At 40.8% G+C, this 18,938-nt stretch overlaps 1 protein-coding gene and 1 long non-coding RNA gene across 9 annotated transcripts in view; one reads left to right on the top strand and one right to left on the bottom strand.

The window, feature by feature from the left end:
* Positions 1–18,938, top strand: part of LOC138146789 (uncharacterized) — a 60,490-nt gene that overhangs the window by 4,500 nt on the left and 37,052 nt on the right. The gene's annotated exons all lie outside the window — the stretch shown is intronic.
* Positions 1,358–18,938, bottom strand: part of ADD2 (adducin 2) — an 88,560-nt gene continuing 70,979 nt past the window's right edge. For all 3 annotated transcript variants that reach the window (XM_069068840.1, XM_069068842.1, XM_069068841.1), the window contains exon 15: positions 1,358–10,122. In XM_069068840.1, the coding sequence (XP_068924941.1) occupies positions 9,818–10,122 (305 nt within the window). In that variant the 3' untranslated portion in view covers positions 1,358–9,817. The remainder of the gene's footprint in view (positions 10,123–18,938) is intronic.

Raw genomic sequence — 18,938 nt, 5'->3', positions numbered from 1 at the left:
ACTCTCTGTTTTGGCAGCCAAAAACACCAGTGTGATGTTGGGCTGCTTTAAGAGAGGCATAGTTTCCAGCAATAGGGAGATGACCCACTATACCAGGAGTTCTGATCACCATTTTGTGTCATGTACTCTTTGCTGCTATGGTGAAGCCTATGGATCCCTTCTCAGAATAATTGAAGGAGATGCTAAGTTTCAGTTAGTGAAAATCAAAGTATAATTTTCCCCATCGAAGTTCATGAACTCCCCTGAACTCTTGGGGTACGTGGATCTAAGGTTAATAACCCCTGGAACCAAACTCTGCCCTAGTTAGAACACATCTAGAGTATTCTGCTTAGTTCTAGGTGACAGTTTTACTAGGCCAACTAGGAAGGTGAAAAGCCTTCAGTTCATGTCATATGAGAATTGACTAAATGAATGGATGAAGGGGAATGTTTAGCCAAGAGCTGTCTTCAAGTATTTGTAGGGCTGTCATATGGAAGGAGAAAACTGGTTCTCTTTAGCTCCAGAAGACAGAACCAGGAGAAACAGTGGTAAAGAAGTAAATTTAGGCTTGATGTAAGAAAAGTCCCTAACAATTAAAGATGACCAAAAAAGGAATCACCTGCCTCATTACAGAGTAGTTTAGCTTTCGCCTGTGGGTCTTTAAACAGAGGCTAGACAGCCACTTTCTGGGTAAGTTATTGTGGGGATTCTTCTTTGGATCTGGGTTGACTAGATGTCCATTGAGGTCCCCTTCAATTCTATGTTTTTCTGTGAATAAGTGTGACCTTGGGTAAATAATTTATTATCTTTAGGCTTCATTTTCCTTTTATGTAAAAGAAGGGGTTTGGACTAAGTGATCTCTGAGGTTTCTGTTAGTGCTAAATCCTGTCATCCCTGACATTAGGAAGTCTGGAAGTGGAGTATCTGAATGGCTTTGCTGAATCCTTGTCTGAGTGTTAGGGGTTGTGAGGACCTAGGACTGAGAGAAAGCCAAGATTTGTATTTCCTTCTCCCCTTTTCTGATCTTTCTTTCATCCCATGATGTTTCCTCCACTTTGTCTTGTTCCTTCCTGTCTTTGTTTCTATGCCATTCCCTTGCATGGACACCTTTATTTCTCTTCTTCACCTGACCAGAGCCCATCGAAACATCAAGGTCCAACCTAAGTACTATGTTTTTCAGGAAGCCTCCCTGACTATCCTAGTCTGTAGTTCTTTCTGTGTCCTCTTTTGTCTTTGTTAACTTGGATATGTTCTGTTGTACTTTCTCTGGGAAGGGGTAAACAGCTTTATGAGTACAAGTAGCACTTTGTGGGTGCTTTGTTTTGACTGGCCTCACTATGTTTGCCACAATGCCCGGTGAAGGAAGAGGCCCATGGAGGAGGAGGCTGAGAACATTATGTTTAATATGGTAATATCCATTCATGAGAGAACAGCACACAAAGTAGTAGTAATCCATAGTAGGGATACATCCCCTTGGATGAGACACTCAAACACAAGCAAAGTGAGAGGGCTCAGACAGGGTTTCCAAAACATTCTCTTGGAAATAGCAGGACAGCATTGGTGCTTGGAGATGCAAACCCCCAAACTGTACAAAACCAACCCGTAAATATAGCCATATTATGTATATATAAAATTGCAAAGTAAAAGCCCAAGAGACCAACCATTAATCTGCATGTCACCGTTGTTCCAAAAGTGTTGACATGCTGAAGAAAGGCAGGACGGTTTGCCAGCAGTAATGCCAAGATACAGGGTGCAAGCGTCTTGGTAGTTGAAGTCGTACATATGTACATGAAACCCCGACTTTAAATTTCACAATAGTAGCAAAAGGCCAAGCTTAGAGAGTATATGTACAAGTGGAGACATTAAATAGCACTTTGAAGCCACGATTGTCAGACACAGACATTTCACTGGAACAGCCCAATAACTATACAGAACACTGTACCCTAGACTTACTCTGCTTTACTTAGCCACTGCACAGGCCATCCCAGGCTTCTGTCCGTTTCATTTTTCCTTTCCTTTCTGGTGAGAGGCCAAAACACCAAGTCTGAGCAGTTACCAGATGTGTATTGCAGGAGATAGTTGTAGAGCAACCCACAAGGAGAAACCAAAGTCATTCTTTGGGGTGGGATTAGAGGCCTGGGTTGGGCCTGAGATGAAGTTGGGAGGAACCTGGGGATCTGTTTCTGCTGAGTCCTTTCAAAGTTGTAAAGGTGTTACCACTTGTTCCCATAACCCTCTTGAGCCCAAGTCCAGTTGCTGCAATCCATTAGCTTCACTCTTAACAGAGAACCCGTCTGGAAGCTATCTATACCAGGTAGCTCCCTCTGAGGAGCTGAGAGTTTAGGATTTTGATATAGATATAACTTCTCTTTCTCTTTCCAGCAGCCCCACCTGTTTCCAGATCTGAAGAGAAATTTAAGGGCTTTGCCAAACTAAAGCTAGCCTTTGTTACTGCTCACAATAGTAAGATTTGTGGAGGGAAGGGAGAGCTGACAGATACTGGGGCAATCAGAAAATGCAAGTGCTCCTATTTCCCTCTAGCGGAAATGCTAATTCCAATTATCTCAGTGCTCAGTCTTGATTCCAACATTATCACTGAAGTGGCAGTGTAATAGGGTGGAAAGACCCCTGACTCTGGAGTTCAAGGAACTTGATAGAGATCTCAATTTCTCTGCTTATTCATGTGACCTTGGACAAGTCACTTTCATTTTCTGCCAACTCAGTTTCCTCATCTGTAAAATGAGTGTTTGAACCAGATGATCTCTGAGGTTCGTTCTAGTTCCAATGGCCAATCACCACAATTTCTGATATTTATCAAGGCTGAGCACCAAATGGAAAATGTAAGATTCATGGTCCATAACCCCCCCCCCCCCATAGTGGTAATTAGCCCACTTTGGGATCCTCCAGACCAGGAACAGAAGAGACTAAACTTGCTTTCATGTCCCAGGGATTTGTCTGGCTAGTTTCCCTCCATTATGCTGTGGTAGGTTTTTTTTTCCTTTTTATGTTTTTAAGTCTTCATGAAATTACTGAGTCTGAGTCGTAGCTGTATATCTGGAAGGGACCTCAGAGGCCATCTAGTCCAACCCTTTCATTTTATAGCTGGGGAAACTGAGGTCCGAGGAATTCCATGACTTAACCCAAGGCCTGTATATGAGCTATTTTCACTTTGCTTTTCCCTTTGGTAAATGCATTTCAAGCCTGGATATGCCAGTTATTCAAAAAGAACCATGAAAGTGGTCAATGTTCCGACTTCCAAATTCTGTATTTCTAATGGTGTATAGGTATGTGTAAAATCTTCTCTTTATAGGATTCATAAAATACCAAGATCTCATTACATGAACATTTCTTATTACATGGATTTGAAAGAGTTAAATCATATACCTGAAAACACAGCAGTTCCACACTGGAAAAGCTTAATCATTTCTGCTCCATTCAATTTAACCCAACAAGAATTTATTGAGGGATTACTATGTGTGGAGAAGCAACAAGGTGTAGTAATTAGGAAGCCTAGCCTAAGAACCAGGAAGCCGTGGTTCAAGTCCTCCTTCTGGCACCTACTGGCTGGGTGGTATCCAGGGTAAGGGACTTAACCTTTAAGTGCTCTATTGATGTAAGTTGGGGAGAAGGTGCCGACTTTACATTGGTAAAGGGAATTTCCTCATTTGTGAATCTCTGTATTAATGAAGACTCAGGTCTAGCGCCTGTGCTACTGTGTTTATGAGGTAAATGCTATTCCTGTCTCCCAAATGATCTTTATCTCTATTTTCAAAGCATACAACTCTTTCTCGCTTCTTGTTATAAGCCAATCAGATGCCCCACCAAAGTACACATACCTATATGCCATCTTTATGAATGGCAAAAATTGTGAGGTGCTTTCCACCCCTGCCTAAGTCCCCTTGCCCTTCAACCCTCTTGATGAGAAGTGGGAGCTTTAGAGCAGAGCTTTCAGGGCATGTGGCTTTTAATGAAAATTAAAAAAAAAAAATCCTTCTCCCTTTCCCTGCAATGAATAGGTGCATTTACTCCCTGCTGTTCAAGCAGGCTCCCCTAAAAGGAGAATCCTCCATTTCCAAGATAACTTGGAAGAAAACGCTGACAGTTCCTTTCTGCACTGAATAGGAGGAGTGTGGGTTGCCTAAAATTTACCCATTGATTGCTGGGTACACGTGTCCTCCACATGAAATGACAACAGAGCTGAAGGCAATTCATTTATGCTACAACTCTGCTTTTGTAACCACTTCTTTATCCTGGCACAAATAACTGCAATCCAATATATAATTGTTCAGATAATTGCTGGGTTATTTTGGAATAATTACATCATTATTTGTGCTTCACATATTGTACAGCACAAGTGTTACTGTGCACAGATGTAAACTTATAAATGAATAACTGGTGAGCAGATATCATGTAATTACAGAGCAAGTCCATGCTTATTAATTTTCTATTAAGTCAAGTGTTTCCTTTCAAAATACTCAAAACAGTGGAGAAGAGAGTTGCCCCATGTGTTTTCAAATTGTGTTGGTGGAGAATTTGGATATATTATTTACAGTCTTCTTCTAGTTCTACTATCAATTGTGTGACCTAGGGTGAGTTACTTACCTCCTCTGGGACTCAGTTTCCTCCTCTGTAAAAGAGAGTTTTGGAGGAAGTAGCTAAATAAACTGTGGCATATGAATATAACGGAATATGATTGCAGTGTTGCTAGTTAAAAGACTTAAAATGGTCACATATGGGTTTAATGTGATAGGTTATATTTGGCTTGGAGCTACAGCAGAAAATAAGCATGTTGGGAAATGGCAAAGCTAAGCATGCAGACTGTATGCTGCATATGTCCCTAGGCAAGTTTATAATAAGTAGAATCTTTATCTGGAATTCTTGACTTTCCAAAGCTCCCAGTACAATTTGCTAGCTGTCTGAGGTTGGACAAGTCAAAGAACCTTTCTGAACCCCAACTTCCTTATCTGTAAGACAGGAATAATAGTACTGCCCTACTTAACTCATAGAGTTGTTGTGAAGGTCAAATTAAATAACATCATTCTAAATCAAAAAGCACTGTACAGATGTCTTACATTAATAAATAATTATTCTTAAAGAAACAGAATGTCTCTCTCCCTCTCGCACAGGCACACACAAACACACACATGAGCGCACACACCCATTGCCCCTGAGCAGACAAACCTTATGATGGTCTATTCTAATGTTTGTATGCGGGATAACTTTTAAATGACTGGCTTACCCTATTCTAGAAAGGCAGAAGCAGCAGCTTTGTGCAGTGAAAAGATGGGCGAACTTTTGAGTCAGACAATCTGGGTTTGAATCTCTGCTCTGCCTCTTTCTCTGTGACCTTGGGCAGGTCCCTTAGCTACTCTAGGCCTCAAATTCCTCATCTTTTATCTGTGGGAGTTGGATAGAAAACTTCTGAGGTCCCTTTCAGCTCCAAGTTTATGATCCTATTTGATCCCTGTATTTATAGGGTATATGATTTGACCTCAAATATAAAAGGATCTGTGGCATAACAAATTATTTATGAAGGTGGGATTTGTTAAAATCATATTTTATTCTTCCTAGTATCTCCCAAAATGATTTAAATACATTCATCTGATGCCTATAGCAGAGGAGGAACCCTATGGTAGGTTTTTTTTTTGGGGGGGGGGTTGTTCAATCAAATTAGAGGGAAGAGAGGAAGAGGTGGCATATATTGATTACTTGACTGAGAGGCAGAAAGCCACAATTAAAAAAAAATTACAATTGATCAAAAATTAGGCTAGGAGACTGAGCTAGAAGTTGGAGTGGGAAATCAGTGTCTGCCTAACTCACTTCTAGGAAACTAGCCAAACTTTACACCAGAGCTTGCCTAGGCATAGCTATCACTAAATATCACCTTCAGCTAGGCTTCCTTTCAAAAGTTTAGGTACTGGTCAAGGATCATGAATTTAAAGCTGAAAGGGACCAGAGAGATCACTTTGTCCAATACCTGCATCATATAGGTGAGGAAACTAAAGTGTAGGGACATTAAGTGAGTTGTCCAAGGTCACATAGGCAGTAAGTAGAAGAGCCAGAATTTGAACCTAGATCTTTTAACTCCATATTCAGGACTCTTTCTATAGATGAAATTATCCATGCAGTTGGCTAAATGATAGAACAGAAATACAAGGAAAGCAGCATATAGAAGATATTTCCTTTCCCATATAACGGAAAGAACATTAGGTCTGGAGTCAGATGATTTGTGTTCAAATGTCGGCTCTGTTGCTTAATATCTCTGTGACCTTGGGGAAGTTCCATGTGTTTTCTGGGCCTCCTCTGTAAAGTGGCGGTTGAACAAGATAACCTTTGAGCTTCATTGCAGTTCCCTATCTTAGGATACACACTGTGTTGCCTGTTTCTATGCTCAGCCAGGTACTCTCTTAAACTAAATAACTATGATATCAGCTTAAAGTTAGAATGATTTTTTGCTCAATTCTTTTTCCCACTCCATACATGAATTGGTAACATTTTAAAACTAATCATTGATCCTCCTCCTATGAGTTCTTTTCAGAGCTATTTCTGTTCTCATCTTTATTTCATCTAGGAGTAAAGGAAAAAACAACCACTCTGCTAGTCACCCTAAAGCATACTTATTTTTATGGACAGGGCTGTACCTTTTCCATTGGGCAAATTAAAAAGGTGTTTGGAAAGATGCTTCAATGTTTTCTGCCTTAAGTTCAGATAGAACAGGAAATAGTTGTACTAACCTTCAACTTTGCTGACATTTTCCTCTATCTCTTCACTAAAACTCTCTCCTAAATAGCACTGGGTAATGAAAAGAATACCTGGACTTGAGGTGGAATACCTGGGTTCAAATCCCAGTTCTGCCACTTAATAACTCTGTGAACTTGGGTAAGTCAGAATGTCTCTGGGCCTCAGTTTCCTAATCTGTACAATGAGACGGTTTTATTAGATAAACTCTTAAGTTCCTTTCCAGTTTGGACATTCCTTTATTCTAAGTGTTTTCCTCAAACAACCTTATAGCTATGGATTCCACATGAGAACTTTGCTCTCTGATATAGAGTAAAAGTTAGCCTAAGACAGGTCTTTCTTGGACCACATCCAAGGGGATTTAATAATGAAAATTGACATCTACATAGTATTTTATACTTTGACTGATTTGGACCTCATGATATTACAGGCATTATGAAACCCATTTTTAAAATGAGGAAAGTGGGGTCTAGAGATTTGAAATGATTTCCTTGCAGTCATTTGGTTAATTGTCAGAGGTGAGAGTTAAACCCAGGTCTTTCTTGACTCCAAGATAAACACTCTGTCCCCTAGAATGCTATGCTGCCCATGTTACTGTTATAAGACAGTTACATTCTAGTCACATTGTATAGACCTTGGAGATTTTGAAACCAGCATTTTTTTTACATGTGGCCCTGCTACTATTTTTAAAAAGAAAGAAAAGAAAGGTAATTGGCTCTATTTAATCTGGAGATGAGAATGCCTAGGGGATTTGTGATTGCTATCTACAAATATTTTAAAAGCTGTCACGTGAACGAAGAGTTAGATTTGTTTTGTCCGGCCCCAGACTGCAGACCTAGAAACAACAGGAGAGAATTACAGGGGTATTTAATGTACATGTAAGGAAGACGTATTGGCTTGATAAAAGACTTTCAAACAATTTAAGCTGTCCAAAAGAGGAATGGGGTATTTTGGGGATGTAAGTACTCCAATAATTCAGATCATCAAGAGAAAGTTTAATGACCACTTACTAGAGATATGGTGGAAGTGGTTCTGTGCAGGTATGGTTTAGACTAGATGACCTCTGAGGTCTCTCCTAGTGCTGAGATTCTATGACTGTGATTTCAAGGACAGGAATGTCTGCTCTCCAATGTTTTTGGACTCCCTCTGTTCACTCGGACAACACAGAAGCGTTCACTTACTGACTCTGAAAGGACATCCTGAAGAAGCAACATCTGGGGGTCTGGGTTCCTGGTGACATGAAGGGCTTTGTTTTTTATATGGCCACAGAAAAAAAACAAAATCACCTTTCCTCATTCCAGCTCCCCACTCCCAGCAGTGAAACCCTTAACTTAGCAGAGAAGCCCTTGCTACTCACTTGGGCACAAATGCATGTTGGTGTCATCATTAGCACCTCTCTCACTGACAGCATGGTGAGCTAATAGTTCACTGGGGAGGTCAGATGGAGTTTTTATACTCACTCCATTTTCCTGTTCTTATTAAACAGGGGAGAGTAAAGATCAATAGTGATTCTAAACTAACAATAGCACTTGGTACTGAAAAGTCTTCTTATAGATTTGGTGTGGTTTTTTTTTTTTATACTAATTGGGTCAGAGTAGAAAAGAAGGTTTCTTAAATATCACTGCCTAGAAGAGAAAATAGCACACCTGTTTCCTAGTGCTTCCTTTATTAAATGCCCCATGACAAAATGTTTTTTAAAAGGCAGTGCTGGTATTAAAAATAAACAACTTTGCAGCGTTTATCAGGTTCTGAAATGGATTGATGATATAGACTGTGTTTTTAGAAGTGATGAGGAGATTCAGTCATTTCCCCAGCATTGGCCTAAGCTGCCTGGTTTCAGGTAGCTTTTGGACCCTTCCATCTCTGCCTGATATAAATTAATTTCTCTCATATCTAGGAGGGGCCACAGGTGGCTTACCAAATGGAAGGGCCTTTATTCTTATAAACAAAGGGTCCTGGTTTTAAGGGAAATGATCTTTAACCAACAGGGCTAAATCCCCAAGGGAAGCATGACAACCAAGCATTGATTAAGGGAGGTAGAACTTGTGCCTTTCGACACAAGGACAAGGAGGGGATAGTATGTCCCATCTTATTTTGTGAAATCCAGAATCAAGCAGAGGTCCTAGGCTTCCCCCATCTCTGCCCTAGCTAAGAAACAGAATGACAGAGCATCTTCTCCCACCCTCCACCTTTGCCAAATGTGGTCTCAGCCTCTAGAGTTTTAAGGGGACAAGAAATTCTGACCTTTTCATATTAGTAAAACCAAAATGATATTCTTTGGTTGTTGAGCAAGCAGCTGCTTAGCTTTCAGTCCCACTTGTCTTCCCTGAATTCAGAAACTTTTACTCTTCTACTCATTTCTGCCAACTCTTGCCAGGATGTGCGCTCCCCTCCCCCCAAACACACACACTCACACATGCACACACACCTGCGTGCGCGCGCGCACACACACACACGAGTTATGAAAAGAGCTCAGGGTCTAGTAGCCAGGGAAATATAGACCGAACAATGAGCCCTTATGAACAGAAAAGTGAAAATCAGCATTTGCTTAGGGTACAGGAAAGTGTTTAGGTCCTCAAGCAGAGGTGATGGGAACCCCGAATGAAGAAAGACAAAATGACTCTGTTAGCTACAGCTATATCAGCAGGAAACTAGGTTCCTGAGAGAAAGAGTAGATTATGAACTGGGAAAGCTCCCACCCTCTCACATTTAATAGAAAGTGTGAGAGGCTGGGAGTCATTCCTGGTCTCCAGCCTTTGGCTCAGTATTGGCGGGCACCATTCTAACAAAGGCAGCTTGCAGCTAGGCAGCATTGCCACAGTGGAAAGAACACTGGACTGGGAGTCAAAAGACCTAGGTTCTAGTCCTGGCTCTGCCACTAACTAGTAGGTGACCCTGGACAAGTCACTTCCCCCTGATGAGCCTCAGTGTCCTCTGTCAACTGAAAGGATGGTACTAGATGAATTCTAAGGTCTCTTCCAGTTGTACAAGTCTACATCTTACTCTATCCTTCTGTGGCTCTGTATTTTCAGAGACAGAGACAGGGGAGGGAAAGGGCAGGAAAGAAGGAGAAGCAAGTGGGAACCTGAGGATGGGAAAATCAGGATTCCACTTTCTCCTTCTTTTTGCTTTTTTTCAGAAAGGACGGGGTTCGGAATTTCTTTTTCTTCTTGGATGGGGACTTAGAGGGTGAGCCTTCTGGGGACATGGGACCACTGGTGACTGACTCAGTTTTTTCCTTGGAGGCATCCACATCTGCATCAGTATTGGTGGTCATCTGACTCATTCCTTTGCTGAGAGCTTCTTCCACTGTCTGGTCTTCCTCTTTTCCATTGACTACTACCCCTTCTGGAATGGTCTTTTCAGATTCATCAGCAACTTTACTTGTTTCAGTCTTCTTAGCACCTTTAAAAAATAAAAAGAGACATGACCCATGAGATTTTACTCTATTCACTTCACCATGGTGACCGGGACACCTACTGGGTGATAAGATACAAGTGCAACTTGGCATTCACCCCTGGTTCCCAAAGCACCCTACAGCCACATGGGCAGCTTCACAGCCCAGGGTGATTGCCTGGTCTCAGAGATGAGGATACTGAGAAATGAGGATGGGCATACTCCAGGCCATAATTTCTCACACTTTTGGCAACAAGGGGGTGGGGTAGTGATGATAGACCTGGCTGTTACTCTTCTGGAGCAAGAGAAAAGGCAAACTGGCTTGCAGGGTGCTTAGGATCAAAGGAGCAAAATCTCATCCATACCATGGGCCCATTGCCATGTAGCCTATCCAGGTGAGAGAGTCCCTGAGAAATTACTTTTAATTCTTGTCTACAAATTTATATATACCAGCCTAGAACAGCCAGTAAGGGGTTGCTACCTATGTCAGTAGGTGGCAGGGGGCAATGCAGGTGATAGTTTGGATCCAAACCAGGACCAGCCCAATCTGTGCCACACTCTGCCTAGTTCAGGGCCTTTCCCACCAAGAAAAGAAGGAATGGACATAAGAGGAGCTACAGGAAAAGGGAGGGCACTGCCATGCATACTTGAAAAAAGCAGCCCAGGGAAGAGATGAGAGGATCAGAAGGGAAAATTCAATGGCAAGGGTTCCATTTTATAAATTTTGAAGTATGCAAATTAATTACATTTGTGTGAAAGTTTCTGCCTGAAACGACCCTCTAGGGGAAAAGAAAAACAGCTAGAGAGTAACAGTGGCAAGTTTTCCTCAAATGGATTTTCCACTTATTCTGGTGAAAAGCATTAGAGAACACAGTCTTTTAAATAAAGTACCCACTGTGTGCAGAATGTACATCTAAACATAAAATTTGGACAACATCTCTGCCATCAGAGAGGCTGCATTCTGCTAGGCATACAGATCTCGAATAGATAACTGTAACAGACAATAAACCATGATAGATGCATTAGGTGAAGGCAGAGGAATGTGTATGTTCATTACTGAAAAGATTAAGAAAAACTTCTTGGAGGACATGCCATTTGAGTTGAGCTTTATTAGATGGAAGTGATCTCCTAGAACTGTTAACAGGTTGAGGGAAAGAAGGGTATGTCAGTCATAGGAAACAGCGTGAGTAAATGCATAGTGTAGGGAGAAAACATGGCAGATTTGGAGGAGAGAGGTGTCCAATTTAGCTAGTGCACCTAGTCCAGAAGGCAAGGAGAATGCGAATAAGACAGCAGGGATTAGGGGCAGACAAGGTGGGCAAATGCTCAAGGTATAAGAGTCCAAAGGGACTTCAGAGATCATTTTAGGGACTGTCCTCATTTTACAAATGAAGGAAATAAGATTCAGAGAAGTCTCCCTGCTCCCTCCCCACATCTCCTCCTTCACTCCTTCCATTATGAGGTTTCTTTTCTTTTTGCTTTTTTTTTTTTTTTGGAGGGGAGAGGGCAGGGCAACTGGGGTTAAGTGACTTGCCCAAGGTCACACAGCTAGCAAATGTTAAGTGTCTGAGGCTGGATTTGAACTCAGGTTCTCCTGACTTCAGGGCCGGTGCTCTACTTACTGTGCCACCTAGCCGCCCCCTGAGATTGCTTTTCTGCTTTAGAAGAGTGCTTTTACACATACCCTTGATTCCCCACACCCCATCTTCAACAGCAGACTGCCCCTTCTGTCTTCTCCTTTTTTTCTTTAATCTTCAGTCTCTCCTTATCTACCACTCATCCCATGCCGCTAAAAACATGACCAAATATTTAAAAAACCCTCGCTATATTCTACCATGCCTGACAGCTTTGTTATTTTACATTTCTCCTCCTTTTCATGGCTAAACTCCTTGAAAAAGCTGGTTCCAATCCGTGCTTATACTTCTTTCCTTTCCATTCACTCTCCATACCCCCAAGACGATAAGAGATCTTAACTTTTGTGTGTGTGTCATGGACACCTTTGGCAATCTGGCAAAGCCTATGGAATCCTCAGAATAACGTTTTTGAATGAATTACATAAAATACATAGGATTACAAAGGAAACCAATTATATTTAAATATAATTATCAACATATTTAATAAAAATCGTGGACCCCAGGTTAAGAACACCTGCTCTACAGTTTGGTTTCTCATTTCATCATTTAAGTGAAATTGCTCTCTCCAAAGTTGCCAGTGATATTTCTAATTGTCAAGTAGAATGGCTTCTTCTCTATTATTACTCTTGACTTTTCTGTAGCATTTTTGGGACTGTTGACACTCTCTTCCTAAGTATTATCCCCTCTTTGGGTTTTCATGATTCTGGGCTCTCTTGGTTCCTTACTGTAATGTTAATGGGCTTTAAGATCTTCCCGCCCATAAGGAAAGCTTGCTTAAGGGAGGTTTGTTTGTAAAAAGGATTTCACACCTTCTGCTAATTTCTAATTAGGCACTGACTCTCCAGGGTTGTGATGCCTTCTGGTACTGAGAAGCATTTGTGTATACTCTGAGTTGGTATTTTGCTTTGGGGAATTGCTTATAGGAAGGATCTTGTGATTCCCTGGTCGAGATTCTGAGTGGCCATATGTTCAGAGCTCCCTGACTGCTCAGATGTAAAGGCTCTCTTGAACCAGGGATGTATGTAAAGTGTATCATTGATTCAGGCAGTCAGAGCCCTGTCTGTTGGTCTTTATTTCTCTGCTTGTATTTTCTCTGAAGTTCAGGGTGCTGACTTTTCCCCTGAACTAGTGAATGTAATTAAAATAGATTGTTGACCCCTTAACAGCTATCTTTCCTAGTAAAGCAGATGTAAGAACCTGTGCTAGAAAACATCCTGGGTATGCCAGTGTGGTTGCTGCTACACTTACCTAACCTCTTTTGCTGGAATTTTATGCCGGGTGTCTCTCAAGGCTCAATTTTGGGTTCTCTTCTCTATATGCCATCGCTTGGTGATCTCATCTCCTTCCCATGGGTGTAAATATCATCTCTATTCAGATATTTCCCAGATCTATTTATCCCTCTCTGGTTTCTCTTTTTAAGCTCTATTCCCACATAACTGCCTATGTGACATTTCAAACTAGTTATCCCATAGGCATCTCAAATTTAACATGTCCAAAGTCCAAAATAAAAATTAATTATCTTTCCCCCAAATACTCTCTTCTTTGGAACTTCCTATTTCTGGAATGTCCCTTCCATTCACCCAGTTGCAACCTCAGTGTCATCCTCAACTACTCTCTCTCTCACACTCTACATATCCATTCAGGTAACAAATTTTGTTATTTCCTTCTCTACAACAGATCTTAAATACACCCTCCACTAACACAGCCATAATTCTAGTTCAGATCTTCATCATCTCTTGCCTGGTCTACTGCAACAACCTGCTACGGGTCTGTCCTCACTCTAATCTTTTCCTAAAATGTAGGTCTAACTTTGTTACCCCCTAACTCAGTAAGCCCTGCTGGCTCTCTATTACCTCAAGGATCAAAATTCTAGTCCTTTGTTAAAGCTCTTCTTATAATGTACTACCTTCCACACATTCTATGAACCAGTCATAGGCTAACTTGCTGTTCCTTGCACATGACACTGCACCCCCTATCTCTGTCTTGGAATGCCTGGCTTCTCTTAAGACTCAGCTCAAGCACCTTCTCCTCCAGGGGGACTTTCTTGGTTCCCTCAGTTGCTAAGGATAGTCATAACAAGCCCCAGAATGGAAGGTTGCTTTCCATCTATTCTGTAATTATCTTGAACATTCTGATTTATGTATGTTGTCTCTTCCATTAGAATGTGAGCATCTTTTTTGCTTTTTCTTTTTTATCCTCAGGGCTTATCACAGTGCTAAGCACATATCACTTAATAAATGCTTGTTGATTGATTTAAATTACCTTCCCAAAGTTATGTAAGTAGTAAGTAGCAAACTCAGGAGTTGAACACAAGTCCTCTGACTCTGAATCCATGCTCTTTCCATTAAAATTGCCTCCTTTACAAGGATAAGTATTAATATCAGAGGATCATAGAAATTTGAGTTGAACCTTAAAGAGCGTTTAGTCCAGCCTAGAGGTGGAGAGAAGTACAGCCTCTGTAACATCCAACATTTGGTCATTCAAGTTCCGCTTAACTGTTTGCGATGGTATGGAACTCACTTAAGGCAGCCAATACCATATTTCAAGATCTATCATTCTTCCCTATCTTGAAGCAAGATCTTCCTTCCTGTGACTTTTGCCCATTGGTCTTCCTATGGCTAACTTCTGGACCCCTTTCTCACCACTGTGAAATTGGTAAAACAATTATCTTCAATTCTTAATAACTTCAGTCAGGATGAATGAATATTTAATTCCACAGGAACTAAAGGACAGCAAGTTTACCAGTTCCTTGTCAAAATTCACTGTGGGACAAGTTAACTTTTTTTCCTCCCTATTGTAAATCATCCTGAAAATGACTTAAGAGTATAGTGTCAGGGATAAAAGAATTACAGGAACACACTATCATGTTATAGCATAGAAAAATCCCCCATCTCCCCCACTCCCAGCTTACTTTTCCCCTATTCAACAAACTTTCCGTACCTAAGCCACACACCCTGCCTTCTGTCCCAATCCCCTATATCTGATCAATCAATCAAATAAATAAATATTTATTTATCTGAAAACCATATTGGAACCACCTAAGGAAGAAATATTCCATTTCCTAGCTGATTAGGGTATCCCCACCTGTGACCTCATGGACAGGAAACCAATCAGACTTGTCTGAACAGGCTCCCACCCCTCTCTGTAAAACCTAAGAGTTGCCATGACCGCCCCTTCCCCAAGATACCTGAGATGCCCTGAAGAAAGAAATGAAGATGGACTTAGGAGTTCTAGTTAGTGAATGGTGTCATATGCATGAAGTGCTTGGGAACAGCCTCTTGCAAGATCATTGTCAAGCAGTAAACATTTATTAAACACCCTAATATGTCTCAGGCACTGTGCTAACCACTGGAGATGCAAAGAAGGGCAAAAGACAAATCCCTTCCCTCGAGAAGGTCAACATCTAAAGGGGGAGACAACATGAAAACAACTATGTACAAAAATGGATACATACTGTACAGGATAAATTGGAGATATTCAACAGAAATAAGGCCTTAGTGTTAAGAGGGATCAGGAAAGGCTTCCATGTAGAAGGTAGGTTTTTAGCTGGGACTGGAAGGAATCCGGGGAAGTGAGGAGGTGGAGATGAACAGGGAGAGCATTTCACATATGGGGACAGCTGGTGAAGATGCCCAGAGTGTGGAGATAGAGTGTTTTATTTGAGGAATAGCAAGGCTGCCAGTGTCATTGTATCACTGAATGCATGTGGGACAGGGAGCAGTAAAGTGTAAGACTAGAAAGAGGAGAGGGGCAAGTTGTGAAGGGCTTTGAATGCCAAACAGAGGATTTTACCTTTCATTTTAGAGGTTCTAGGGAACCACTGGAGTTTCCAGAGTAGGGGAGTGGTCAGATCTGCACTTTAGGAAGACTGGTTTGACAGATGAATAGTGAGGGACTTGAGGCAGGGTCCAAATATAGGTTATTGAGAGAGTCTAGTTATGAGGTGATAAGAGCCTGTGCCAGGATGGTGGCAATGTGTGAGGAGAGATGAGGATCAATATGAGAGATGTTATGAAGGTGAAATCCATGGGTCTTGAGAACAGGATATGGGGGTGAGAGTGAGAAGGCAAGGATGACATTTGAGTGGTGCGCCTCAGTGACTGGGAAGATGCTAGTGCCCTCCACAGTAAAAGGGAAGTTTTGAAGTGGGGAGGGTTTGGAGAAAAAGATAATTAGTTCAGGGGTGGCAAGATGGAGCAGTGAATAGAGCACTGGCCCTGGAGTCAGGAGGACCTGAGTTCAAATCTGGCCTCAGACACTTAACACAAAAACTAGCTGTGTGACCTTGGGCAAGTCACTTAACCCCAACTGCCCTCCAAAAAGCAAAAAAAAAAAAAAGATAGTTCAGTTTTGTACATGCTGAGTTAAAGAATGAAAATGCTCTATTATAATTTGAAGATCACTGTGTCTGAAGCTCCTCAATGACATTCCTGGGTTGATCTTTCCCCATTCCTCCCTGTCCTGATCTGGAGGTGCCATTTCAAGGAGGGGGAGTATAGTTGTCCTTGTTTGAGGTACTGGCTATTGTACAGCCTTTGGTGGGGTAAATGTTACCCTAGTTTCTATCCATTGTTTTCAGCACTGACTGACCTGTGTGATTCTTATATGGAACTCCTTTTAGCCCCAACAATGGACCCCAACAGCAAATAACTAGACTGGACAGCTATTGACCTCCAGCAGAAGAGATTAAGGAATGCAAGTGTGGCTGTCATGAACAGACTTCACATGCATCAACAAATGGGTCTTATGTGTGTAACTTTGTCATACTGGGGAAAAGCTATGGTTCTCCCCCCAATTTCAATATATTCCCTTATCCTTTGGGATGGGGAGGTTGACTCCAAGCCCCCATGCTGCCTGTGGCTACTACAAGTGAGGCATAGTGAAAAGGGCACAAGACTAGGAATCAGAAAGCTTGGGTTCTAGTCTTGCCTTGACCACTGACTTAAAATCATAGCATTTTAGGGCTGGAAGAGACCTTCAAGGTCCCTTTTTATCAAGTTTGTTGAACTTAACTGAAATGAAACTAGTCCAATCATCTGCACAACGTTGAAATCCCCTTTACTGCATCCCCACTAGGGGGTGCCCACTGTCTCATAGGTCACCCTAGTCCATTTAAGAATAGCTCATATTGTCAAAATGTTTCTTTATGTTGCACATAAATCTACCTTTCTCTAACTTATACCCATTGGTTCTAGTTCTGTCATCTAAAGACATGTAGAATAAGCACAACCTACCTCCAATTTCTTTTCTGATGTTCCAAATGACAGCCCTGAATATACTTGTGGAGTGCTATCATAACTGCCTGTCTTTTTTTCAGGGTAACATCCTCCATTATTTTTATTATTCCTCCTGTGACATAGTATCAAATCTCCTTAACTTTTAGAAAAGTCTATTTCTTTGTTCTTCCTTAAATGTCGTGTCTAGAATTCAGTACAATACTACAAGTATCCTCCCACTTGTGAAGAGTATAGTGGAGCCTTAATTTACCTCCTGGATACTGAACACCATACTTTTCCTGGAGACGTCTAAACTTACACTATAATTTTTTTGGCTGCCAAGTCACAGGATTTGCTTATATTGGGTTTATAGTTACTTAAAACTCCTTCATTATTTTCACATCAACTGTTTTTGTCTGGCCATGTTTCCTTATTCTTTACTTATGGCACTAATGTTTTTTTAACATAAATGAAGGGCTGTGCATCTATCCTTTTGACACTTTCTTTTTCGTTTTGACATATAATTCTGGGCTATTAAGGTCTTCTAGAAACCTGATTTTCTCACCTAATGAATTAGCTATCAATCCTAGGCCTCTTTCATCTTCAGAGTTGATAAAGACACCATCTTAACCTGTATCCAAATGATTAATTTTTAAAAATGTTATACAATGACAAAGTTTTTTTTTACTGAGTCAACAAACTGCCCCAAATGTGTTTTTTTAATTCTATATTTTCCCTTTTATTCATCTTTCTATTAGGCTTATCCCCAAACCAAGAGAGGGTTATTGAAATCTCTTGTCATTATTATATTATTTTCTATGTCCTCTTATAGATCAGTTAATTTTTTTTTTTTTTGCCTTTTGGAGAGCAATTGGGGTTAAGTAACTTGCCCAAGGTTACTCGGCTAGTTTTGTGTGTGTGTGTGTGTGTGTGTGTGTGGGTGTTAAGTGTCTGAGGCTGGAACCGAACTCGGGTCCTCCTGACTCCAGGGCCGGTGCTTTACTCATTGCGTCACCTACCCGCCCCAGTCAGTTAATTTTTTAAAATGATTTTAGATGCTAAATCATTTGGAGTATATAAGTTTAATATTGATATTCATTTGCCATCTGTTTCCTTTTAGCCTATTGTAGTTTCATTGTTTTTCATTTTATTTTTATATTGTGAATTTTTTGTTTTGCTTTTTTTTAATTCACCTGATGCATAGTAATTTTTTTGTTTCTGGCCCTTTATTTTTATTCTGCATATTTTGGGTTTATTTTCTTATCTATAAAATGGGGGATTATCTCTGGTTGATAGTGTTGTTGTGATGATTGAGTGAGATGATATTTGTGGAAGCAATGTGGGGTAGTAGATAAGAGAGAAGTAGATTTGAAGTCAAAGGGCCTGAATTCAAATCCTAACTCTGCCAATGACTACATTTATGACTTTGGGCAAGTCACTTAATACCTCTGAACTTCAGTTTCTTTATAAAATGAAGGAGGTAGGTGGAGTAGATGAACTCTAAGTTCTCTTTCAGCTCTAAATTTATGTTCTTATGTGGACATGCTTTTGAAAAGTTAAAAGAACAACATAAGTAAAAGTAGTATATTTGTCTTACTCTCCCTTATTAGACTGTGAACAAATGGAGTCATATATAGTCCCCCTGTAGTAAAGGATCTTGTGTTTTCTAATTTTTTTTTTATTTCTTCTGGAATGTATGACAGTGTTCTGCACAAGAATGAATTAATGACTGGAGATTTCCAGAGGCTGGAGATATAGAAACACTTCCTTCTATTCTAATCAATCACAAAACTGGCTTGCTGAGTCTCAGTTCTCAACCTTTCTCTTTGTTCACTGTGACCTTGAATAATTTTAGTGTCTAAATACTCTATCTTTGAATTCTTAGTTGGCCCACCTTCTCCATAAATCTTGTCCTCTGCCCAAGGGGCTGGAATAAATGGTTTGGGGAATTGATATTCTTCAGGCTTCCCATATC

The sequence above is a fragment of the Petaurus breviceps genome, unplaced genomic scaffold, assembly GCF_028583685.1.
Source record: "Petaurus breviceps papuanus isolate PSGF00001 unplaced genomic scaffold, PetGlider_PUasm1.0 90775, whole genome shotgun sequence".
NCBI classification, from domain to species: domain Eukaryota; kingdom Metazoa; phylum Chordata; class Mammalia; order Diprotodontia; family Petauridae; genus Petaurus; species Petaurus breviceps.
Note: the sequence above shows the minus strand (reverse complement) of the source record. Positions and strands in the feature narration are given on the sequence as shown.